This window comes from Cetorhinus maximus, chromosome 10 (genome assembly GCF_964194155.1).
Source record: "Cetorhinus maximus chromosome 10, sCetMax3.hap1.1, whole genome shotgun sequence".
Classification (NCBI taxonomy): Eukaryota; Metazoa; Chordata; class Chondrichthyes; order Lamniformes; family Cetorhinidae; genus Cetorhinus; species Cetorhinus maximus.
In genome coordinates this window covers 18,299,525-18,325,696 of record NC_135888.1, presented here as the reverse complement: position 1 = coordinate 18,325,696, position 26,172 = coordinate 18,299,525, and the positions used below count along the sequence as shown (strand labels likewise).

General features: G+C 40.9%; 1 protein-coding gene across 2 annotated transcripts in view; it reads right to left on the bottom strand.

Moving 5' to 3' along the window:
- Nucleotides 1-26,172, bottom strand: part of golga2 (golgin A2) — a 75,659-nt gene that overhangs the window by 7,143 nt on the left and 42,344 nt on the right. The window contains exons 19-28 of one of the 2 annotated variants that reach the window (XM_078550085.1): nt 24,445-24,663; nt 21,231-21,344; nt 18,536-18,757; nt 17,855-17,954; nt 17,290-17,384; nt 14,013-14,139; nt 9,781-9,872; nt 6,497-6,599; nt 4,997-5,103; nt 3,589-3,748 (exon numbers count right to left, since the gene is read on the bottom strand). In XM_078550085.1, the coding sequence (XP_078406211.1) occupies nt 3,589-3,748; nt 4,997-5,103; nt 6,497-6,599; nt 9,781-9,872; nt 14,013-14,139; nt 17,290-17,384; nt 17,855-17,954; nt 18,536-18,757; nt 21,231-21,344; nt 24,445-24,663 (1,339 nt within the window). The remainder of the gene's footprint in view (nt 1-3,588; nt 3,749-4,996; nt 5,104-6,496; nt 6,600-9,780; nt 9,873-14,012; nt 14,140-17,289; nt 17,385-17,854; nt 17,955-18,535; nt 18,758-21,230; nt 21,345-24,444; nt 24,664-26,172) is intronic. The other variant, XM_078550086.1, reaches the window with a different exon arrangement.

Genomic DNA, 26,172 nt, shown 5'->3' with positions numbered 1-26,172 from the left:
CTTATCTATGTCACTCTGTAGCCTCCTTGCGTCCTCTTCACAATTTTCTTTCCTACCTATTTTTGTATTGTCAGCAAATTTAGCAACCATTCTTTCGGTCCCTTCATCCAAGTCATTTATATAAATTGTAAAAAGTTGAGGCTCCAGTACTGATCTCTCTGGCACACGACTCGTCATATCTGCCAACTAGAAAAAGACCCACTTATGCCTCTCTGCTACCTGTTAGCTAGCCAATCTTCTATCCATGCCAATATGTTACCCCCTATACCATGAGCTTTTATTTTCTGCAGTAACCTTTGACGTGGCACTTTATCAAAATGCCTTCTGGAAATCTAAGTGCAGTATATTCACCAATTCCCCTTTATCCACAGCACATGTGACTCCTTCAAAGACCTCCAGTAAATTGGTTAAACATGATTTCCCTTTTACGAAACCATGTTGACTCTACCTGGTTGCCTTGAGTTTTTCTAAGTGCCCTGCTATAACATCTTAAATAATAGTTTCTAACATTTCCCCTATTACAGATGGTGGGCTAACTGGCCTATAGTTTCCTGCTTTCTGTCTCCCTCCCTTTTTGAATAAAGGAATTACATTTGCTATTTTCCAACCTAATGGAACCTTCCCGGAATCTGGGGAATTTTGGAAAGTTAAAACCAGTGTATCAACTATCTCACTGGCCACTTCTTTCAACACCTTAGGGTGAAGTCCATCTGGACCTGGGGATTTGTCAGCCCACAGCCCCAACAATTTGCTCAATACCACTTCCCTGGTGATTGTAATTTTCCCGAGTTCTCCCCCTCCCTTCCATTTCCTGATTTACAGCTATTTCCAGGATGTTACTTGTGTCCTCTATAGTGAAGACTGAAGCAAATTACTTGTTAAATCATCTGCCATCTCTCTACTTTCCATTATCAATTCCCCAGACCTACGCCCACTTTAACTCTTTTCTTATTTAAATATCTATAGAAACTCTTACTATCTGTCTTTATATTACTAGCTAGCTTTCTCTTATACTCTAATATTTCCCTCCTTTTTATTTTTGTCATTCTTTGCTGTTCTTTATATTCTTTCCAATCTTCGGACCTGTCACTCGTCTTTGCGTAATTATATGCGTTTTCTTTTAAGTTTGATACTGTCTTTAACTTTCTTAGTTAACCACGGATGGTGGGCCCTCCTCTTGGAATTTTTCTTTCTCATTGGAATATATATATTCTGTGCATTCTGAAATATCCCTTTAAATGTTTGCCACTGAACTTCTATTGACCTATCCCTTAACCTCATTTGCCAGATCACTTTAGCTGGCTCTGCTTTCATGCCCTCATGATTGCCCTTATTTACGTTTAAAATACTAGTCTTGGACACTCATTTCTCCCTCAAAATTAATGTAAAATTCATATTATGATCGCTGCTACCTAGGGATGCCTTCACTAGGAGGTTACCAATTAATCCCATCTCGTTGCTCAATACCAGGCCTAGTATAGCCTGCTCTCTGGTTAGCTCCAGAACGTGCTGTTCTAAGAAACTATCCCAAAAACATTCTATGAATTCCTCATCTACGCTACCTTTGCCCATCTAATTATTCCAGTCTAAATGTAGATTAAAATCCCCCCTGATTATTGCTGTACCTTTCTGTCAAGTTCCCATTATCTCTTCTTTTATACTCTGTCCTACTATGTAGTTACAATTAGGGGGCCTGTACACCACTCCCACAAGTGACTTCTTGCCTTTATCATTCTTCATCTCAACCCAAACTGCTTCATCCTAGTTTCCTGAACTTGGGTCATCTCTCTCTAATGTGGTAATGCCATCACTAATTAACAGAGCCACCTCTCCACCTTTTCCTAACTTCATGTCCTTCCTAAATGTCACATACCTTTCAATAGTCAGGTCCCAATCTACGTCGTCCTGTAGCTATCAGATCGTACTTATTTATTTCTATTTGTGCTATCAGTTCATCTGTTTTTTTTCGAATGCTATGTGCATAGCCCTACAAGGCTCAACAGTCATCAGGCTGCTCTTACATAACCCCTAATGGCTGGAAGAGTAGAGCTGGAAATGATTGAGGACCAAATTTCCCATATGCCTTCCCTCTGCCTCCAATCTAGCTCCAGCTTAGAGGGCAAGGATTGGAAATTTGGATTTTGTGAGGGGCCAGAAATGTGTAAGGATGAGGAGAAACTCCCATCTTCAAAATACAGAATTATTACTGGAAATGCTAGGCCAGCATTTATTGCCCATCCCTTGTTCAGAGAGCATTTAAGAGTCAACCATATTGCAGTGGGTCTGGAGTCACATGTAGGCCAGACCGGGTAAGGGCAACAGGTCTCCTTCCCTATAGGACATTAGTGAAGCAGAGGGGTTTTTACAGCAATTGGCAATCGTCTTGTGGTCATCATCAGACTTTTAATTCCACATTTTTATTGAATTCAAATTTCACCATCTGCCGTGGTGGGATTCGAACCCAGGTCCCCAGAGAATTACCACTTCTGGCATGCTGTTCCAGTGACAACACCACTATGCCACCACCTCCCCCACAGAACTATGCTAGAAACATAAATGCTCACCCAAACAAAATTAATGACTGCACAGGAAAGGTTCAGGAAATAAAAGCAGCGGTGCCAAACACGGTGGGGAACACTCACCATAAAATATTTCCTTTTCTGAGATTTTAAAATGAACTCTCCAGCTTTTGCTAAAACAACCATGCACGTTTACTGCTTCAGTAACCTTCCAGCCATCACAAGTTGAGTGCGTTCTTTTCCCTTTTCCTTAAGATATATTGCAATACAACTTGCTACATCTTTGGTGCAGTTCCAAACCTTCCATGTTTTCAAATGCTTCGCCCCTCCATATCTCTGTAATATCCTCCAGCGCTACAGCTCTTTAAAATCTCTGCACTCCTCCAATTCTGGCCTCCTGAGCAGCCCCTATTTTAATTGATTTACCATTGGTGGTAGTGCTTTCAGCTCTGGAATTCATATCTAAACCTCTCCATCTCTCTCTGCCCCTTTAAGAGGCACCTTAAAACCTACCTCTTTGAGCAAGTCTTTTGTCATCTGTCCTAATACCTTAGGTGGTTTGGTGTTAAATTTTGTTTGTTAATGCTGCTCTGAAGCACTTAGGACATTTTCCTTTCTTAAAGGCATTATGCAACATGAACATTTTGATGCTTGCTCCCCACTGCTTTCAGCAGCTTTGAGTACAGGTAGGTGCATCAGCTTGCCTGAGTCAGTAGCATTCAGGCACTGCGGTCAGAAGGTGGTACTAGTCGAGGCCAACAGTAGACCAGGAGAATATTCTGCAACCTGGAACAGGCAAAGGGTCAGCTCAAACTAAACAGCACTCCCTCAGTACTGCACTGGAGTATCAGCCCAGATCATGCACTTCAGTGCTGGTGTGTAGCTTGAACACAAGGTTATTACCCAAAAAAAATGCCAAGCTGACAAAGGTACAACAGAAGCAAACCCTCATTCAGTACTGCCTGAGGCACGCTCTTTGGTCAAGACAGATGGAGGGCAATGGAGGAAAAACAAAAGGAAGGACAAAAAAGCATGCAGCTGCAGAGAACCTCCGGTAAACATTACAAACCTTCGTTGTTGGACACCAGATCTTCTTCCAGTACGTCCTGTCGCATTTCAGGCGTTAATGGTATCTTAGACTGTTTGAGGAAATGAACGTATCTATCGTACCACTTCTTTCTCTCACCCGCCAAGTCCAACGAAAGCTCCTGCAGTTCTCCTAATTTTTTCTGAAAAGATAGTTAACAGCTCAATTTTAAAGCATTATAGATGACTGGAATTTCTTTTCTGTTTTCATTTGAAAGCATAGATAATAAATGCCGCAACGTCCCAACGAAAACGGCTCTAATATTTTCTCCATGGCCTGAAGTGCTTATTTCCCTTATGACTGTAATTACTCTCGGTTGAACAGTCACACCAACTCATTCTAGATTTTCTGTGGAGTTAAAACTCAGTGCTCTATTTTATAGCTCTCTTTAACCAATTTCTGTTATTCAGTTATGTTAACTAGCACTTATGAACTAATTGAAAAGTCACACACAGAAAACGCACCATTGCATCCGAGCTTCAATCGTTACTTCGAATTTATCTGTACTACACCCAAGTTTCAACAGTCAATTTCTTAGGCCTCCTGTGAACCACTGTTCTGAATGAACAATGTGGGCAGAATGCATCAGAAAAATTAACTGAAATATTACATAATGGAGCTCAGGATTGTAAAATACAAATGGACGGTGAACCATAATCCAATTGCAATGCACTCCTGGTCATTTGTGCTTGGGCCTCATTATTTAAGAGAGCTACAAGATCAATCCTCTCCTTATACGATTGCTCTCAGCCCAGTTGGTTTTAAAGTCATTTGGTGTTCCTGAAACACAATCAGGGCTCAGGTTGTGGGGTGCACAAATAACTGGTGCGATCTTAAACCAGCAGCTCTCCAAACATCAAGCACCCGAGTCTCAGCAACAAGCAGCAGCGAGCGAAGGGAAAGATAAGCTCAGAACAATTCTGCACACACTTACCCATTGAATCTTAGAATGGGCTAAAGAATATTAAACATGCAGTTAACTGAACAAGCTGGCAAACAAACAGATGGCACCTCAGTCAATATAAGTAGGCTTTTCTTTACTGACCATCAGGAAACCTTTAACAAGTCCACTACACCAATTAGAAATTCTATTAGCTTTCTAATGAGTCAAGAATGGATTTTATAGACATCATCTCAGTTACTGAGCACAGCCGGCAGTGAGCCAAATTAAAATGCCACAATTGCTGAGGCAATTTTGGGCAACGACCACATCTCCACTGATATTAATTCAGCACCTTCACAATACTAGGCACAGCAATACCTTGCAATCACGTCCCCCACACTACAGCATAACAGATTTTTAAGAAGCTTGGACTATTCTCAGAAAAAGTGTGACAGAAATAAACATCTTAAAAAAGCAGGCATTCAGCATTATAGGGACCACATTTACCCTCAACTTCTCCTTATCCTGAGCCAGCTTGCAGATGTACTCCTCTTTCACCATGTGCCTCTGTTTGAGTATAGCTCTCTGTTTTTGGTAAAGTGCAATGTATTCACCTAAAGACAAAAGATAAACATCAGACTCACTTATTTCATAGGAAGGAAAAGCTCAACTCTATCCACAACTGCAGTCATTTTCAGAACAGAACAGCAAAAGGGAAAGGAAAAGCTGAACATTTGCAAGACTGTGGGAAAAGAGCAAGTGAATGGATTGCTCTTTCAAAGAGCTGGCACAAGGATGAAGAACTAAATGGCTGTAAATCAGGAAACGGAAGGGAGGGGGGGAACTCGGGAAAATTACAATCATCAGGCAAGTGGTGTTGAGCAAATTGTTGGGGCTGCGGGCTGACAAATCCCCAGGTCCAGATGCACTTCACCCTAAGGTGTTGAAAGAAGTGGCCAGTGAGATAGTTGATACACTGGTTTTAACTTTCCAAAATTCCCTAGATTCCAGAAAGGTTCCATTAGATTGAAAAATAGCAAATGTAACTTCTTTATTCAAAAAGGGAAGGAGACAGAAAGCAGGAAACTATAGGCCAGTTAGCCTATCATCTGTCATAGGGAAAATGTTAGAAGCTATTAAGATGTTATAGCAGGGCACTTAGAAAAATTCAAGGAAATCAGGCAGAGTCAACATGGTTTTGGAAAAGGGAAATCATGTTTAACCAATTTATTGGAGTTCTTTGAAGGGGTCATATCTGCTGTGGATAAAGGGTAACCGGTGGATGGACTGCACTTAGATTTCCAGAAGGCATTTTGATAAAGTGCCACATCAAAGGTTACTGCAGAAAATAAAAGCTCATGGTGTAGGGGGCTAGCAGCATTCAATCAGTAAGGGGCTGAACAATCACAAGGGCAATGAAAACCAACAAGCTGCTCGTTTGCAAGAAATAAGCTAGTTTATTGCATCATGGCAAATGCAAAAGGCGCTTAATGATCCTCAAATGTTCCCTTTAAAAAAAAATAAAGCATTTACATGCAAAACTGTGAGATAAACGTGTTGCAGACTTCACAATAATGCAATTTAGAAACTCATCAGAGCTTCCCTCAATGGCCGAGTTAGTCAATCTTGCCAGGTTTAGTAGTGCGAATGAGAGGGGTAGAGGGGGAAAGAAAAGTCAGTCTAGAATTTCCATTTCTAATTACTACAGAGTAATTATTTTTAAAGGATCAGGCTTGGCTATGTCATTAGTCATGAAAAATGTAATCAATTACTGCTTAAGTTCTTCCAGAAAGGAGGAGATGGAGCGGATAGAGAAAGAGAAATGGGCAGGGGGGCGGGGGAATAGATAGATGAAGATGTGGTTGGGGTGGGGGGGGGGGGGGTGAGTATAACAAAGCAACTATAATTTTAACAGCAGTATCCCTCAACAGTATGGGATGGCTGCCAGAATATGTAACATGGTATTGTAGAACAAGGCCGAGATTTTTCTCTAATAAGATCACATACCTATTGTATCAGTTTCCCCAGATAACTGTGTACAGTAATGCTCCAGTTGCCCCAATTTCTTTTTCAGATCAACCTTTTCCTCCAACAGGTTTGCTAATTGAGCCTATTAATAAAATGAAGTAGCATGAATATTGCAATCTAACAAGTGACTGAAAGACCATTTGATACAGGTACAAAGTGTGCTGATATAGGGTTACATCAAAACATTACCTGTTATTTATTTCTACAGATGCTGACAGACCAGCCATACCTCAATACTAAAATCCTCATCCTTGTATTCAAATCTCTCCATGGCCTTGTCCCACCCCATCTCTGTAAACCCAGACCGTTAACCTCGAAGTCCCTGTGCTCTTCCAATTCCGGCCGCTTGCACATAGCCGATTTCCTTTGCTTGACCACTGGCAGCTGGGCCTTCAGCTCTGATCTAAGCTCTGAAATTCCCTCTGTAAACATCTTTGTCTCTCTATCTCTCCCCTCCTGCCTTAGGTCTCGTGTGGACTATGAATGCCAGGCTAGACCAGTTGGCAGAATGGCCCATTTCTGTGCTGTAGACTCTATGCAAGTTGCTCTATTAAATCTACATTTTGACCAAGTTATTCTAATATCTCTACATGGCTCTGTGTAAACTTTGTCAGATAACGCACCTGTGAAGCACCTTGGTCATTTTGCTACAGTAAAAGCACCATTTAAATACAAGTTGCTGCTACTACTGTTTTGGAGTGCCAATATGTGCACTATGTTCAATTCATCACTCTTCCTGGCAACAGTTTGAAACTAAGCCAGTCTGTTTGCAATCTTGGTGTCACATTTAATCCTGAGAAGAGCTTTGAACCTCATATCCACACCATCGCTAAGACTGCCTTTTTCCATCTCTGTAACATCACTCAACTTTGCCCTGTCTCAGCTCATTGGCTGCTGAAACCCCTACCCATGCCGCCTTTATTTCTAGATTTGACTATTCCAATGCACGCTCGCTGGTCTCCCACCTTCTACCATCAACAAACCTTGAGGTCCTGCAAAATTCTGCTGCCCATGTTTTATCTCGCAGCAACTCCCATCCCCAGTCGCCCCTGTGCTCAATGACCTACACGGGTTCCCAGTTAACGTCTTGATTTTAAAATTCTCATCCCTGTTTTCAAATCCCTCCAGGGCCTTGCCCCTCCCTTTCTTTGCAATCTCCTCCAACCTCACAACCCTCAGATATCTGCATTCCTAATTCTGGCCTCTTGTGCATTCCCAACCATAATTGTTCCACCACTGGAGGTACTGCCTTCAGTTGCCTGAGCCCTAAGCTCTGGAATTCCCGCCCTAAGCTCTGGAATTCCTGCCCTACACCTCTCCGCCTCACTTTCCTCCTTCAAGATACATCTTAAAACTTCTCTCTTTGACCAAGCTTTTGATCATCTGACCTAATATCCCCTTATGCGGCTCGGTGTCATACTTTGTTTTATAATACTCCTGTGAAGCACCTTGAGATGTTTCATTATGTTAAAGGCTCTGAAGTTGTTGTTTGTATCAATTCGATACTGGTGTTTGACACCAAAGGCATCCTCGGGTACCCTAGCAAATAATGTCACAGCTGGCCACTCTGGTTGTGCAGCACTAAAACAACACCTTGGAATCATATTCATATTAGGAAGCAAGCATAAAAAAACACAGGACAAAAAGCTGTCTGCTCACAATTCAGGAACCACCTGAAATTCAATCTGGATTCTTTGTCTCTAACAAATAGTATACCCAGAGGTAATGAGACACTATTACCCAAATACACACCTACTGTAACAACATATCAGTTAGGAGCTATTCAGTCCCTTGAGCCTGCTCCGCCATTTGATAAGATCATGGCTGATCTGATTGCTGCCTCAATTCTACTTTCTCGTCTACCCTCTATATTTAACCTTTTACTCACTTCTCAATCAAGAATCTAACTCAGCCTTAAAAATATTTAACGACTCTGCCTCCACTGCTCTCTGGGGCAGAGGATTAAACAGACTAACATCTCAGAAAAAAAAATTCTCCTCATCTCAGCCTTAAATGGGCAACCACTTATTTTTAAACTGTGTCCCCTAATTTGAGACTCCCCCATAAAGGAAAACATCCTCTCAGCATCCACCCTGTTGAGTCACCTCAGGATTTTATATGCTTCAATAAGATCATCTCTCACTCTTCCGAACTCCAATCGATATAGGCCCATGAAGTGCAACTCAGTGTCAGTGTCTGAGCTCATCTGTTGTCTTTAGCTGTTGCTGATCATGTTTCATTGTTGAGATTAAAGGCTTGCCAGTTTCCAACAAGCATTTGCTACCCTCAATAATAAATTGTGTCTGGTTCATGAGGCATACCACCAACTGGGTGGAGTGCAATTGCCTAATTCTGGGGATACAGAACACGAATGGAGAGTCAGCAGAGTACCCCCCCATATGCTTAAAGGTCCATTTCACACTAGCTTTCTTAACTTGCATTCATATAGTGCCTTTGACCACCTCAGGACGTCCCACTGCCTATTACAGATCTTAAGTATTTGATTAGCTGTATTCATTGTTGTAATGTAGGAAATGCAGCAGCTAACTTGTCTACAGCCAGGTCCCACAACAACAATGCAATCATGGCCACATTATCTGTTTTTGTGATGCTGAGAGATAAATAATGGCCAGGATGCCAGGGAGATCTCATCTATTCTTCAAGTATGCTATAACTGAAGGGTAAATTCATTAGTCCTGCACTTAGGTGGGAGCTACATTCAAAGGATGCATTTATGAAAGACATTTGATTACAATATTGTAGTGCTGATTTCCCACCTTGGATTCCTTTCAAGCACGTGTAAATTCAATCCTCATGTTATAATTATAATAGGATCATAGAAGGTATGTTTTAGACAATTCCCAAAGCTAAACATGGACAAACAACCTAAGGTGAGACGGACAAGGAGAGGTGATCTTCCATCAGTATGAACTACCTTCATTAAGAGACCTTCAGAAACTCTGTAATGTGCTTTAGGAACGGAAATCTGCTGTCCTTACCTCGTCTGGCCCACTTGTGACTCCAGACTTTCAGTAATGTGGCAACTAGCCTCTGAAATGGCCAAGCAAGCTGCTCAGTTCAGGGGCAATTAGGGATGGGCAACAAATGTTGGCCTGGTCAGCAACACCCACATCCCATGAAAGAATTTTTATAAAAAAGGAGCACAAATACAAACCACTAAATAATTGAGAGTAAACACTTTGTCGTAAAGTGGGCCCACAAAGATTTGGACCAAAGAGGAAATAAAATCTACATTCACTAACCTGCAGCGTGTCCATAGTCGTTTTCAAGGCTTCGTACAGATTTGTTGGTACTGTTTCTGCATCATTTACTACTTCTGCAGCTCCTGAGAGGACTAAAAAGTCAAGAAAAATCTTACAAGAGAAATATCACTCACATGCTAACGCCAAAAGCTAATACAACAGGCCAGTTATTTGAAAATAAATATTTCTTCAATAAAAACATTTATTTACAGAGTTTGGCTGCAGGAAACATTTCTCAGAGATGAGGCTCCAATGGTAGGTAACTACAAAAAACCACAATTCAATTGGCCAATAAATGTGTTCAAGAGGGGAAAGAATGCAGAGCAGGACAGTTGGGTATTTTAAATGCTGATGCTGTGAGGTTGAAGAACAGGGGATTGAATGTTCTGTAGAGTCTTGCGGCACACAGAGGTCATTCCGCCCATTGTATCTGTGCTGGCTCTTTGAAAGAGCTCTCCGATCAGTCCCCCTCCATTACTCCTTCCTCACCAGCCTGCAAATTTTCCTTTACAAGTACTTATCCAATTCCTTTTTGAAAAATCACTATTTAATCCGTTTCTACCACTCTTCTTGATAGGGCATTCCAGATGATGATAACTGATGATGAAAATTCTCATTTTCCATCAGATTTTATTATTTTGTCATTTATATTTGTAATATATTTAATAGTTATTGACGGATGTGTAATTTATTGCACTATACATTCTTGCATGCCATCATCCCCATTACAGCAAGAGTTAACTTGCCTTCCTTTGATGTTGCATGTCATCGGTGTGATTTAAAAAAAAAAATAAGGTTACCTTGTGGAGGTCAGAATTGGAGCCATGTTGTACACAACACTTCCTTTTGCAGTCAGGCCTGAGGAAGACAGTGGTGATCCAAGAACATTTGCGTGGCGGGGGAGGGCTCACTGGGTCACATGGGTTCAAGAACCAATCCAGGACTTGAGCGCAAAAATCAAGACTGACGCTCCAAGCCATTTCTGAGGGAGTACTGCACTGTCAGAGGCAATGTCTTTCTGATGCGACATTAACCTGAGGCCTCACCTGCACTCTCGAGTGCAAATTAAAGAACCCACGGTCATTATTTTGAAGACCAGCATGGAAGTTAGCCCATGTGTCCTGGCTAATATTTATCCCAAAATGACAAAAACTGATCATCAAATTCTTGTCTGTGACAGCCTGCTGTGCACAAATTGGCTGCTGTGCTTCCTATGTTGTACTTAAAGGTACTTCATTGGGTGTAAACCCCTTTGGGACATCCCAAGATTATAAGAGGGGCTACATAAATGCATATAACCAGGGCAGCAGGTGGAATTTTAATTCAGTTAATAAATCTGGAATTGAAAGCTAGTCTCAGCAATGGTGACCACGAAACTAGCATTGATTGTTGTAAAAACCCATCTGGCTCACTAATGTCCTTTAGAGAAGGAAATCTGCCATCCTTACCTGGTCTTGACAACATGTGACTCCAGGCTCTCAGCACTGTGACCGATTCTTACCTGCCCTCTGAAATAGCCTAAGAAGCCAATCCATTTAAGGGCAATTAGGGATGGGAAATAAATACTGGCCTTGCCAGCGATGCCCACATCCCATGAAAGAATAAATAAAACGTATATGTCATGTACAGTCACGTATCATAGGTTTCAAAAAAAAAAGTATAAACTATTCCATGCCTTCATGTCAGATTGTGTAGTTGATAATCCCAGCACAAAACCAAGTTCTAGTTCATTTCTGTAAAATCTATGTAAAAGCTATTCCAAACAAAAATGAGTGCTAATCGCAGTTGAATAGATACTGCTGGGTTACTAACTTTATTCGGGATATCAAGAGGGTGATCTTCCAGCTACATTCGTAAGGATAAAGCGTTGTTTTTTTTTAAACTGTAACATGAGCTTAGGTGGGAGAGACTCTACTTTTTTTTTACAATACTCTGTTAAGCTCAACCTGATCAACCCTAGAGGCCAAATTCTGAATTTCTGCAGCTAAAGTCTTTTAAAACTGTACCAACCTCTGGTAACCAGCAGCACCACTGATATGAAGTGTGCTTTAAGCAGCCATCAAAATGGTTCATGTGCTCTGCTCAGGCTGTTGTAGTTGTGCTGCTTCTATTGTTGATGAAAAAGGTTTAAAACACAAACTACAACCTTTACACAGCACATCTCAGGAGTTACTTGGAAGTTGCTGAATTCAAGTCAGGGACAGGTAAACCAGCATTAGGGGGACTGGTGGGATTGAATGGTTTTAAACTGCATTGTCAGTGGAGCCCCTCAAAGAATCATGATTCCCCACCCTCCATTCTCCCCTGTGGAACTTATGAATAGTTACTCCTCTAATTCTGGACTCTAGATTGTAATTGCTCCACTGTTGGTGGCCGTGTCTTCAGTTGTCTAGGCCCTACACCTGTCCACCTGGCTTTCCTCCTTTTAGAAGCTTTTTAAAACCTACCTCTTTGACCAAGCTTTTGGTCACCTAACCTATACAGATTTACAGAATTGTTACAGCACAAGAGGCTATTCAGCCAGTCACACCTGCATCAGCTCTGAATGGGCAGTTCACCTAGTGTCATTACCCCACCTTCACTCCGTAACCCTATCTTTTCAGATTATAATCCAATTCCTGCTAGAATGCCTCAATTGATCCTGCCCCCACCACACACACAGGCAGCGCATTCCAGACCTTAACCACTTGCTGCATTTCTCATGTCTCCATTGCTTCTTTTTCTAATTGCCTTAAAATTTGTGCCCCCTCATTCTTGATCCTTCCAACCATGGGAACAGTTTCCCCCTGTCTACTCTGTCCAGACCCCTCATGATTTTGAATCCCTCTATCAAATCTCCACTCAACCTTCTCTCCTCTGAGGAAAACAGTCCAGCTTCTCCAGTTAAGTAGATAGATTGAAGTTCCTCAACCCTGGAACCAGTCTCGTGAATCTTTCATACTCTCTTTGATGTCTTCACATCTTTACTAATGTGTGGTGCCCAGAACTGGATGTAATATTCCAGTTGAGGCCGAACCAATGTTTTATAAAAGTTTAAAATAACCTCCTTGCTCTTGTATGCTGTGGCCCTATTAATAAAGCCTGGATACGGCACACTTTTATTAACTGCTCTCTCAACTTATTCTGCCACCTTCAACGACTTATGCACATATACACCCAGGTCCTTCTGCTCTTGCACCCCTTTTAGAATTGTACCCTACATTCTATATTGGCTTTCTGTGTTCTTCCTACCAAAATTAATCACTTCGCACTTCTGCACTAAATTTCATCTGAATATCTCAAGTGGGTCAGTATCATATTTTGTTTTATAATGTTCCTTTGAAGTGTATTGGGACCTTTCACTTACATTAAAAGGTGGAATATAAATGTAAGTTGCATTTGCAGTAGTAGAATAATTGAACAAATTTAGCAATAGCACTAATGCTTGTGTGCAATGTTTCCGCTAAGCCGCAGGTGTGCAGGGTTGAGCAGCAACCTGGCAAAGAAATTTAAGGGGCCACAAACTTAAAAAATTGGCCATGCACAAGAGTACAGGTACAGAATTATTCTACAAGATATAAGGGTAACCTAGTACAAAATCTGTCACAATCACATGGGTGATGGTAACTGCAAACCCTTTTCAAACCACTGCAGGCTGAGTTATTCCATTACTAATGCGATAGTTGCAAAACATAAATCACAATGATTGCAGTCGTATCTCAGTAATTAATTAGAAGTAATTATATTCAAGGGAGGAGCAAGTAAACCAGCATTTAAAAAGGAACTTGAGAGATTATGCAGGTTTGAACTGAGTAGTCTACAATGGGTGATAATTTCCTACAGCCACATCTATCATATTTTTAATGCAGAATCCATGGAAGTCTCACCTTCTCTACACAAGGCTGCTGTTGCACTGGGTGTGGATGGCCCGATTATAAACCCAATATTTTATTATGTTATACAGTGTTGCCACCATCTGAGTTTACCTTTTGAGTATATTAATATATAATTTCAGTACATTACTCAAATTTCACTTATTTGAGACATTCCAGAGAATAACTTCAATTGGTTTTCTTTTCCATTCTGCACCCGTTTCTCCTTTGTGTAATTATCAGATCATCTCCTGTGTTGGAATTTGCTGTATAAAAGATGACTCTAGAGTACTGACATCTCCAAAAGTGTCAGTCTAATGCAGTTTCAGATTACTGAGAATGAAAATAAAACAACTTAGGTGAAAATACTTAAGAGAATACCTCTGAACTGTTCTTGCTCGTCTGTTACAGCTGACATTTGTGGTAGTAGCACCTGCTGTTTCTGTTCCTGCTCCAAGTTTTGCGGAGTTAGCTGATCTTGGTTTAGTGTTGAATTTTGCAAATCAGCCTGAACAATGGATGGAAGAGAGTTTCAGACAAAAAACTTATAAAAGGTACTACATCACCGGTGATAGCCACCTGGTCGCTATGGATCAGACAGTTTTGTTTCAGTTCTATACAAAACTGAAAGGATATGGAACTCACCTAATAAAAAGATTAATTACGTGCCAAAATAATAAAGGGGTGTAGAGTGTGTTTTGCAATCACTGTTGAACACATCACCTTAATCCAGGTGTTTACAACCTGGGAGCACTGCAGCCCAAACTTGACTAGGGAGGGATAAAGGAGAATATATTCACTGATCAGGGTGGTGCTTCATTTCACCTTCACAGGTTACAACATCAGCAGGAGGTATCTTGACAGCAGAGAATGCAGCTACTCCCCAATCTCAAGTTATCCATCCTCACCCCAAAACTCCTCTTTTGAGTTGCTGGAATGTAACAGGAACGAGCTACTACATCTAACAAGTGTGTTCCTTTTCTCATAGTTTAACCTCACCTACCAACCTTCTTCTCACTATATCTCTCAACCCTTTTTTTTAAAAAAACTAGAAACACATTAAATCTTAAATCTATTTATAATTATAGCCATCTTCTTTGGTATTTTGGGCAAAATCTAAAAACAATACTCATCCAGATTAGTTTAAGCATATCAGTAAAAAACAGTTTAAAGATGGATAGCAAGTTTTCATCAGGTAATTTAGTGAGGCATTAACCCTCATAGCTTAGAGTTTAAGAACTCACACATGGTACTGAAAAAATGGTTTGGAATGTTTCACCCATTCTGATGAAGAGTTACACACTAAACCTTTTCAGGTGCTGATCCACCTGTTGTGCTCTTCCTTCTATTCTGTTTGTCTGGTAAATCCTGTCAGTAAAGACTAGTGGCAGGTCAGAAGACTGGGCAGAACATAAAAATAAAAGCAATGAATGACTAAAAAAAAAAATGAGGGGGAAATTAGAGTATGAGAGAAAGCTAGCTAGAAATATTAAAACAGATAGTAAGACAGGTATTTACAAAGGAAAAGAGTAAGCAAAGTCCTCTAGAGTGTGTCTGGGGAATTAATAATGGAAAATAATGAAATGGTGTCTGAATTGAACAAATATTTTGCATCTGTCTTCACTTTAGAAGACTCAAATAACATCCCAGAAATATTTGTAAATCAAGACGTGAACGGGAGGGAGCAACTTAAAACAATTCCATTCAGAAGGGAAAGGGTTACTGAGAAAATTACTCGAGCTAAAGGCTGACTAGTCCCCATGATGGACTTCAGCCAAAGGTCTTAAAAGAAGTGGATGCTAAGATAGTAGATGCATTGGCTTCAACTTTCAAAAATTCATTAGATTCTGGAAAGGTCAAAGCAGATTGGAAAATAGTGAATGTAACTCGAGACAGTAACTCTGGAGAAAGAAAGCAGGAAACTACAGGCCAGTTAGCCTAGGGGAAAGTCATAGGGAAAATGCTAGAATATATTATTAAGGAGGTTACAGCAGGGCACTTAGAAAACCTCAATGCAATCAGACAACAAGTCAACAAGGTTTTGTGAAATGCTAATCACATTTGACTAATTTATTAGAGTTCTTGGAGGAAGTCACAAGCGACATGAATAAAGGGGAACCTGTGGATGTGCTGTTCTTAGGTTTCCAGAAGGCATTTGGCAAGGTGCCACATCAAAGGTTACTACATAAAATAAGAGCTCATGGTGTAGCCAGAAGCATATTAGCATGGATAGAGGATTGGTCAGGCAACAGGAAACAGAGTAGGCATAAGTGGGTCATTTTCGGGTTGGAAAGATGTAATGAGTGGAGTGCCACAGGGATCCGTAATGGGGCCTCAACTATTTACAATCTATATCAATGACTTGGATGAAGAGACCGAATGTATGGTTGCTAAATTTGCAGATAACACAAAGATCTGTAAAAAGACATAGGTAGGTTAAGGAGTGCGCAAAAATTGGCAGAGTATAATGTGGGAAAATATGAACTTGTCCACTTTTGCATGAAGAATAGAAAAGCAGTATGCTATTTAAATTGAGAGAGACTGCAGAACTCTGTGTTAAAGAGGGATCTGGGTGCCCTAGTATATGAATCGCAAGAAGTTAGTATGCAGGTACAGCAAATGATTACGAAGACAAATGGAATGTTGTCATTTATTGCAAACGGAATGGCATATTAAAGTAGGGAAGTTTTGCTACAGTTGTACAGGGTATTGGTGAGACCACATCTGGAGTACTGTGTCAGTTTTGGTCTCCTTATTTAAGAAAGGACATAAGTGCATTAGCAGTTCAGAGAAGGTTCACTCAGCTGATTTCTGGGATAAAGGGCTTATCTTATGCGGAAAGGTAGGACGGGTGAGGCCTGTATCCATTGTAGTTTAGAATAATGAGAGGTGAGCCGACTGAAATATAAAAGACTCTGAGGGACTCGACAGGATGCAAAGAGGATGTTTCCCCTTATGGGAGATGCTAGAACTGGGCGACACAATTTAAAAATAAGGAGGGGTCTCACATTTAACATGGAGATGAAGAGAAAATTTTTCTCCAAGGGTCATTTAATCTGTAGAATTTTCTTTCCCAGAGAGTAGCGGAGGCAGGGTCATTGAATATTTTTAAGGTTGAGTTAGATAGATTCTTAACTGACAAGGAAGTCAAAGGGTATAAGGAGTAGACAGGAAATTAAAGGCCACAATCAGATTAGTCATGATCTTACCGAATAGCGAAGCAGGCTCAATGGACCAAATGGCCTACTCCTGCTCCTAATTCGTATGCTCGTATGTAAAAGACTGAGGGATTAAGTTGGATTGCATCCCAGACAACTTATTCAGTGGAACCTTTTGTACTCTCTGTGATAATATTCAGCCCTTCTAATCTCTTACAGTCTGATCATGCATGTTTTGAGCTGGACATCAGGAGACTTAAACAAAACCTGCCTCCTAGGGAGCTCACTCCACCTCTTCTCCCTTCCTGGTCAGGAAGTTCTTCTCCCTTCCTGGTCAGGAAGTCCTTGTCCATTGCTCGAATGTTTTTCCCAAGTAGTGTGGCTGGTCTAACGACAACAGCACGGGAGATGGAACCTACATCAAATCCAAGGTTCTGCCTGCTGATACTCAGGTTCAGCATCCTGAGGATGTTCCTGAATTGCCCTAAAGGCATTCTTACCATTTCCTCTTTAGCTTCCAGTTCTGCTGGTATTGTAACATGATTGGTCTTCTGATTTCCATGCTTGGCAATGAGATGACCTTGCAATCCATCATCTGGTGGCACAAAGTTAAATATTAATTAACTTCAACAGGGACCTGTTGAACCTAGGAATAACAAATTAGCTGAATAACAAACCCATACATGATAATCATCCCTTTTAATGAAAATATTATTCTTAAGAGTCTTAAGAGTGATAATTCTCACACCTTGTTCAAAATAATTTAAATTTTAAAAGATATAATGGAATAGCCGTTAACGCCGGAATTTCTTTTCACTTATCTTGATGTGTTAACCTGCAGCATTTAATCAGTGACAATCTTGAGAGTTTGAGGTTTCGACACAAAAACAAGTTCACACTATAAGCCTCACTACTCAGTGGAATCAAACATGGCTTGGGTTACGACTTGGTTGGAGTCCCCGAGCCTTGGTGAATATACAATTCAGAATTTCAAAATAATCTGGATTCAAAGCGTAGGAGGCAACATTTAAAAGCGGCTAGAAATGAAAGCTCAGGTTCTCACACCTTCCCCAAGCTGTGAACTGATCTTGCTCAAGTCTGCTGATAGATTGCTGATCATTGACTTCAGTCCTTTATTTTCATCATTCAACCGTTCCAGTTGCTCCTGTGGATGGACACATTTTATTATTAAAAGTAACTGTGGACACACGCGCACGCACACACACGCACACAGAGTCATGACCTCCTGCCCCTTATTATCTATTACAACTTCAGAAGTCTAAACTGGCAGAGATGTGCAATCTATTCAATTTTTCAAACATTACATGTCATTTATTAAATTCAGCAATGTCTAGTTTAAATTGGTTGCATCAAATCCTAAAATGGAGCTTGAAAGGCAGGGAGTGGCTGATGGGCCACTCGTTGTTGCTTTGGCATATTGTTAATTCTAGTTCACTCTTTCTTACTTTTAAATTTCGTATATCTTAAATGGTCACCCATTTTGTCACAATTCATTCTCAATTTTGTGATAAAATGCCACTAAGTGTTGAATGCAGCAGAACTGGCATTACAGGAGCCATAGATGGAAAATCATGGGGATCGTGCTCATGACGTCCCAGTATGTACTCCCAGCAAGTGAGGCTCCTGCTGGCAGCAAACATTCAGGAAATTACACATTTACATTAACATTTGCTTAAAATTACAAGATAACCAGTTCTCCATCTACCACTGAATCTTTAATCTCACCTTTGTCACCATATGATCCTTCGGTTGCAACTCATTTTGGACTCTCTCTTGTACCTCCTCATGCTGCAGCCTGTCCACGAAATGGGCCTGCTGTATGTGTTTCTGAAACTCCTCTCGCTCAGCCACCAGTTGCTGGTAAGCTGCTATGTACTGTTGTAGGTGAGCACATACCTCATTCCTCTCTCCTTGCATGGTCTGAGCTTCCTGTGACTTCACTTCAAGCTACAAAAAAAAACACAAGAGGCATTGGAATATCAGCTGAAATAACTACAACCGCAAAAGCAGGGAAGGTGGCTTGCTTTAGCATTGTCTTTGCTGGCTTCATGATTGTCGAGGGGACAACCAATCTATATACTTCAAACTCTTTTGGGCAACTTGGATCAGTTTATAGATGAGACTGTTAGGCCAAATACCACAGGGCAGGGGCAGGAAGAGATTCACCCTGTACATCATGTGTAGCAAAAATATACCCTTCATGTTTAATCAGACAGTGGGCAACAAGGATTATTGGTTTGCATCATTTGGAGTATGAACATTTCTAACTATTCACTGAGGAGAGATGGCAATATAGAAGACAGCAGCTTACATCATCCTGGTTGGAGAAGCATAAGAGGGAGTGGCAGGCGGTCAAAGTATCGACTGAAGTCAAGTATACATAGTATTATGACTGCTGGATGTTACAAGATGGTTATGTTTTAAACTGTCTTCTTTAATTCAAGGTAAAATGGAGTAGTTGGGAGTGAGTGACCTCCAACAGGATCTCAGAGACAAGCCCATGCGACTTCATACTGAACCCTCCTGGAGACAAACCCCATGTGTCCTGCTTATTATGGAGACAGAACTCCAAAGTAAAGCGGAGGGCTGGTGAGGGCCAAATCTCTATTCAAGGAAACAAGGATTGTGAAGAATTAAAGACCACAAAGTGACCAGGGGACCTTGCAATGAGAAGTCTATCTGATTATGTTCAAAGGGTTGATTGAAGGGGGCTTTGTTTGAAAGGACACTGGAAGATTCACACCCACCACCCCGCTGGCCCGGTGGGATAGAGAGGTCGTGTTAGAACTGCCACAAACTTTGGACTTTAAACCCAAGATTTCTTGTCTACAGAGAGTGCGTGTAATGTATAATTGAGACGTGGGTTTTCGGTTACGCTAAGAAGTTACTAGGGAATACCTTTTCTATGGTTTAGCACATTAGTTGCTTAATTATTGTTCAGTTTTGGTCCACTTACCTTAGGAATGATATTATTGCCAGGGGGAGTGCAACGAAGGTTCACCAGACTTGTTCCCAGGATGGTGGGTCTGCCCTATGAAGAGGGATTGGGGAAACCGGGCCTGTACTCTCTAGATTTTTGGAGAATGACAGGTGATCTCATTGAAACCTACAAAATACTTAAAGAGATAGACAGGGTAGGTGCAGGCAAGATGTTTCCCCTGGACGGGGAGTCAACCAGGGGACACGATTTTGAAATAAGGGGGAAGTCACTTAGGACCAAGAGGACGAGAAATTATTTCACTCAGATGGTTGTGAATCTTTGGAATTCTCTACCCCAGAAGATGTGGAAGCTTGACAGGTTTCTAAATATCAAGGATAACGGGATATGGGGATAGTATGGGGAAAAAGGCATTGAAGTGGGCGATCAGCCATGATCGTATTGAATGGCAGAGCAGGCTCAACGGGCTGAATGGCCTACTCCTGTGTTCCTAGTTTATGCTGATTTTAGTGTACTTGTTACAGTAAAAGTCTTAAAACGTGAAATCCTGTGTTATCCTTTGAGCCAGTCACTGGGAAATTCCTACCACTTTTTAAAGAGTGAAGGGCATTACTTGAGCACATATAAAGAGACACTTGCTGACACAGCGGGTGAGTCAAACTAGGAGCTATGTACCTGCAATGATTCACTCTGAATAAATCTATACCACGTAAAGATTAGCTCTGGTTTCTTCCTTCACCGACTGGTCATCAGGAGAGGAGTATAACAGCAGGGAAAGAAATACCATTCTTCAGGACAATTGCAATACAGTTTATGTTTTAAACATTTCTTCCACTTCCTGACGCCTGCTACTTTTTATTATACATTCTGTATGCCATTGTGTGCATTTCCATCAGGTGAAGATAAGATAGCTTCCCCCTACCCTACCATGTAATGACTCAACCTGCTAGAACATTTATTATTTTTTTTCACAAAAAGTTTAAAAAATGGACATCTTTTATATCAATTTGCATCGACAGTTCAAGATAGACATGAACGTCCTGATTTGATGTCCTACTGTGTGCCTACAATGAAAATCTCCTCAAATATCTTTCCCATCGTTCCGTACAGATCTTGCAAGCTGTCGAAATCGAAAACTCAGTGCTCCAGCTGAAGAGAAATGATTTGTTCTGCTGCCTAGTGCACACTGGCCCACTACTGCAGGAATGTTCAGCTTGTCACAAAGAACATGCTCCGGTTCTATGTAATCCAAGGCAAACTATACATTCCAAGATGCAAAAAAAAAGAGAACATCTGAAAAGATATATAATACTCATGAATAAAACTTGCATAGGAGCAAAGTATATTAATGTCAGCTCCCTGCATATAGCAGGAGTCTAGTATGATGATACTTCGAGCGAAACTGCAACTGGGTTAGGATCCACACAATGTAAGGAAAGTATAAAGCACTTGACATTTTTGCACTGTGGGAGGAATCAATACCTTTTCTTTCAAATCTGCCACATTCTCGTGCATATGTCCCACCTTCTTAGCCAACTCTTTCTTTACATACTCTTCTGACTGCAATGCACTGCTTAGCTCCATGTTCTCATTGGTCTGTGAAACAGTTAATAGAGATCATACATATATTTAAAAACAGCAAAACTCTTATTATTCCTCAAAATAATTCTTAATATCCCCCATGTAATAGGGCATCTTGTGCAACTCATTTGCATGATTTAACATGGCCAAATAATTGTTTCCAAAAACGGTGCAAGAATTAGGATTTTGATTTAAACATATGGAGTGAAGCTTGGAGGCGAGAGTAATGGAAAAGTAGGGTTTAGTGCAACAAAAACAGAAAATGCTGGAAAAACTGTGGAGAGAAAAAAAAAGTTAACGTTTCGAGTCTTTATGGCTCTTCTTCAGACTCAACTCTTGTCTTATTTCTCCACAGATGTGTTAGACCTGCTGAGTCTTTCCAGCATCTTCTGTTTGTGTTTCAGATTTCCAGCATCTGTAGTATTTTGCTTGTATCTTTGGTTTTAGTGCTGGTGGGGGGCTGAGGAGGAAACATTTTGAATTGCTTAAAATTTGCGTCTATTGAGGCTGGAAGTCAGCTTGGAGAATATCAGCAAAATCCAGTCTCAAGGTGAAGGTATGGAGGATCAGGCAACAAGAAGATCGGAGGAGAGGTAGGAGCAGAGCCCTATAATGTTGTGGAGGTGGAAGAATGTGGTCTTGATAACAGAATAAATGTGGAACAGAGCTCCGGTTTAAATAGTTCTACAGTTTCTAGCACTCTTTCGGGCGAACAGAGAGACTGATGAGTCAAAGGCAGAAGTGCACAAGTGCCAGCAGGAGCCAAACAGGCTGACTTTAGTTTTGCCAACGATGCTCTGGAGAAAGTTTTGACTCATCCAGGTTCTGATGTCAGATAGATGATTAGAGTGTGTCGCAACAACCTTTGGATCAATGGAGTCATCCTAACAAGGTACCACACTGTCATGAGTATATGGACTCAGATCCCAGGTTTTAAACTGGGCATGAAGGGATTGCATGTAGATGGTAAAGAGGGAACCAAGCAGGGATTCCTGAGGTACACCAGAGGTGACCACGCAAGCAGAGGAGGATAAGCTACTGAAAGCGTTGCGGCGTCCATGTCGCATCAGATATAGAACCAGGTGACAGGACTGGCATGGAGCAAGCTGCTGGGGGGAAAAAATTAGAGGGGGATGAAATAGTTAACAAAATAGAATTTGATCAATGGGGTCCTGGTGCCTCTCGCAGCAAGGAATAGTGGGGGCGGGGACAGCATAGTTGACAGAATCAAGAAACATATCAAAGAGAGCAAGCGCGAGAGAGTGAGCGCGAGAGAGCGAGGGTTAAGTGCACATTTTTTAAAGGAGTGAATGACAATGGCGATCTTGACAATGGTCAAATGACAATTCTGAGCACGACAATGAACAGATTGTTCTCAAGATTTCTGTGAACACTGCTCCGAAATTAATATCCAGTGGAAGAGTTCACATGCAAACTTTGTGAATAAGCTGTGCATTTACATTGCAAAGTACAAATAAAATGTACAAAATAAACTGGGAGAATTAGGATTAATTATGTCACAGGACAATTTAGATTTAATTACATTACCAGAAACTTAGCTGAAATCTGGGCAGGCGTGTGAAACAAACATCTTGGGTTACAATATTTTTAAAGGACAGAATAAATAAGGGAGGAAGGAGTATTGTAATATTGGTGAAGAAACAGCACAAATAGGACATTGTTTATCCTCCACAAGTGGCCGTTTTAATCTCATGTGTCTGTCATGTTCCCATATCCATTTATTTTCCTTTCTCTCAACCCATTTATCAAACCTATTTTAAAATGTTGACATCTTTAACTCTAGCAATGCATTTTCCAGCCTCAAAGCCCTCTTTAAAAAAAAAATTCTTCTGCTTTGTCCCAAGTCTTATTTCTATCTCTGATCATCCTAGATTCTGCAATTAAACACTTCTATTGAAACATTCCCCTAATCTCCTCCAATCAAACAAAAAGAGCCTTCATTCTTTCTTCAGTAATGCTATGGACCACATCTGGGGAACAGGAAAAAATTCTATATAGAAGAGATGTGGCCCTCTCTATCATTTAAACCTCTTTTCTATACAGTGGAGCTCAAACAACATACAATACTCCAGAGGTTTTATACAGGTTCACCAATATAACTTGACTTGTATATTCTGTATCTCTTGCCATAAAGCAGTTTCAATTTTAGTTTTTTTAACAAGATTGCATCATCTCAAACTTGCTGACATAGAATTCTGCCACTTATTTGCCTTGTGGCTTTTTGCCTTTGGTCCTCAAATATTTACTATGCCTTCTATTTTATCATCTGCCAATTTAAACACCATTCTCTATTGCTCACTGTCCAATTTGTTATTATGCACAACAAAAATAAGCAGAGCTAGAACAGAACCCTGTTGGACACCGCTACCCATTTCCATCCCCTCTGAGAAACTGCCCTTAGCTCCTCCTGTTTCCTTGCTTCTAACCAGTTAAATCCCATTTGACACCCTTCCCCTAATTCCATACACTTTAACCTTCTCCGATGGTCTCCTCTGTAGTGCCTTTTCAAAGGTGTTCCAAAAATCTCTGTACACCGTAGCCACCGTTATCTGTTATTTTTGAAAGAACTCTATTGGCTTCTGTCAGACACAATTTTCCTTTATACAATCAGCAACAGTGCTTCCAGTTATTTTCTCACTTAGATATTTAGTAATTTTATCTTTAAAGCTTCTAAAAGTTTACATAGAAAATAAGAAATAGGAGCAGGTATAGGCTGTATGTTCCTAAAGCTATTTATGTTTGATCGTCTATCTCAGCTAGTTTCCCTCCCTATCCCAGTTCCCTCGTTTCCATTCCAAAAATCTATTAATCTCAATTGACTCATGCAACAAGCATCAGTGTTGAATTAACTGGTCTCCAATTATTCAAGTTAGCTGTGTCGCCCTTTTTAAAGATAGGTATTACATTAGGGCTGAATTCACTTCACAGATTAAAAGTGCAGTCAAAATACACTCAAAATACATGGCGGAGCTTCTGCATTTTGATCCACTAAAAAACCTTTGTATTTCAGTTGTATCAGCATTAGTGAAAAATATTAAACACATTTGGGTGTAAGGAGTAGGGTTTTACATAGAGGTGATGGTAGAGTACGCACAAGTTTGACAAATGCATTTTGAAGCTCTGCTAGCTGTTCCTTGAGCTCACGGTTCTGTGTCAGTGCTCTGCTTATCGTAGCCTTGTCGCTCTGCATGTTTTCCAGCAGTTGCTTCCGGTCTACAGAATTGTCATTGTAGCGCTGCACTGTCCGTTCCAGTTCCTGCAGTCTCTCTTCCAGCTCCAGGTTTAAATGACTCAGCTGCTCATTGTCATGAACCTAAAGAGGCCAGTGATCATAAATTATTAAACGTGTAAATTCCTAAAAAAAAACATCTGATGTTGCTACACAGGTATCACATTTGTGCGGACACTATAAAAGTCCACACCAGTCAGTCAGTCAACTCTGTGGACTATATCTGGAGAACAGGGTCAAAAGTTGCTGTGGAGAAGATTTGTCCAACCCAAAGCAAAGTACTGTGGATGCTGGAAATCAAATAGAAACAGAAGATGCTGGAAATCAAATAGAAACAGAAAATGCTGGAAATACTGCCCACCCCATCACTGAATGGTTACAATTAGACTGGGACTTCTTCCAAGCCCCATTTCAGGAGCATAGCACAATCTAACTGACAATTCACTGGCAAAGCAGGTACTGGATATTACTTTAGTGTAATGTTAAGTGCTGCATTGTTGGAGGTGGCTTATTTTTCAGATAAGATGGTAATCTGGGGCCGTGGGTAAATGCAGGGATGAACGCAAAAGTTCCACTGCACCATGGAAAGAAAGGGGAGTGCTCCCAGTGTCTTGGTCAACATCCCTCAATCAACAAAGCAGTGACTAAGCATCCATCTTATTTGCTGTTTGTGGGACCTTGCTGGGTTCAAACTGACCATCATATCTGCCTAAACATTGGGGTGGCTTGGGGACGTGAGGGCACTAGCTGGGTGAATGAAGAAGTCTTCTACTCAATACATAACTGCAAACTGCCCCAAATACACAGTGCAACTATTACAAAATTAAAGCAAGAGGGGGTCTCATGCAGATGAGTTCACTCTTTTTCAGTGGTTCGTCTGCCCATGCAATGCAAGACACTCAGACTGCAAAGCAAACAGTTAACTTATCCCCAGATATGTACCAATTCAGCATTCTCGGCTGTAAACACTGGTGTTCTGAGGAATGCCATCTGGCCTATTCACATCCATGATCCACGAAGAACTGCTTCTTCACTACCACATTCTGTTTCTTAAACAATGCCAAGCACTTTTGCCTTCACTGTCCTATCTAGAAGTCTGTTCCATACAGTGATCTAGATTTGTGCATGGAACTTCCTGAAATCAGTCCTAATTGTGCTTTCTACTAGTTGAACCCGTGTCTTGGTCTGCTAAAATAACTGGCACTAGCCTTCATGTCCTGGGGCAGGACTCCAATTTTACTTTTAAGTGTCAGCACAGACTTATGGCACAGCTGAGATAGGGAATATTACATCCTGGGCACTCAGGTTAAGTCTATATCTCGTAATTTGATAGGACCATGCACTGTTACATTATGTATAACTTTATAAACAGCAATTCAATTATCTCTCTTTTTTACCTTTTCCTCCTCTGGCTGCTGACTCTTCACAGGGATTATGGTTGCATGGGCTCCAGCCGCCCTCTAGATCTTTCTTCATGCGCAAGCCTAAAGATCCATTGTCGACATGCTACTTAACTGTGGAGCACATCACAAGCTGAGCTTCATCTCATTCTTGCCCGAGGTCCAAACCTAGGCACTTGACTGCACGTCACTG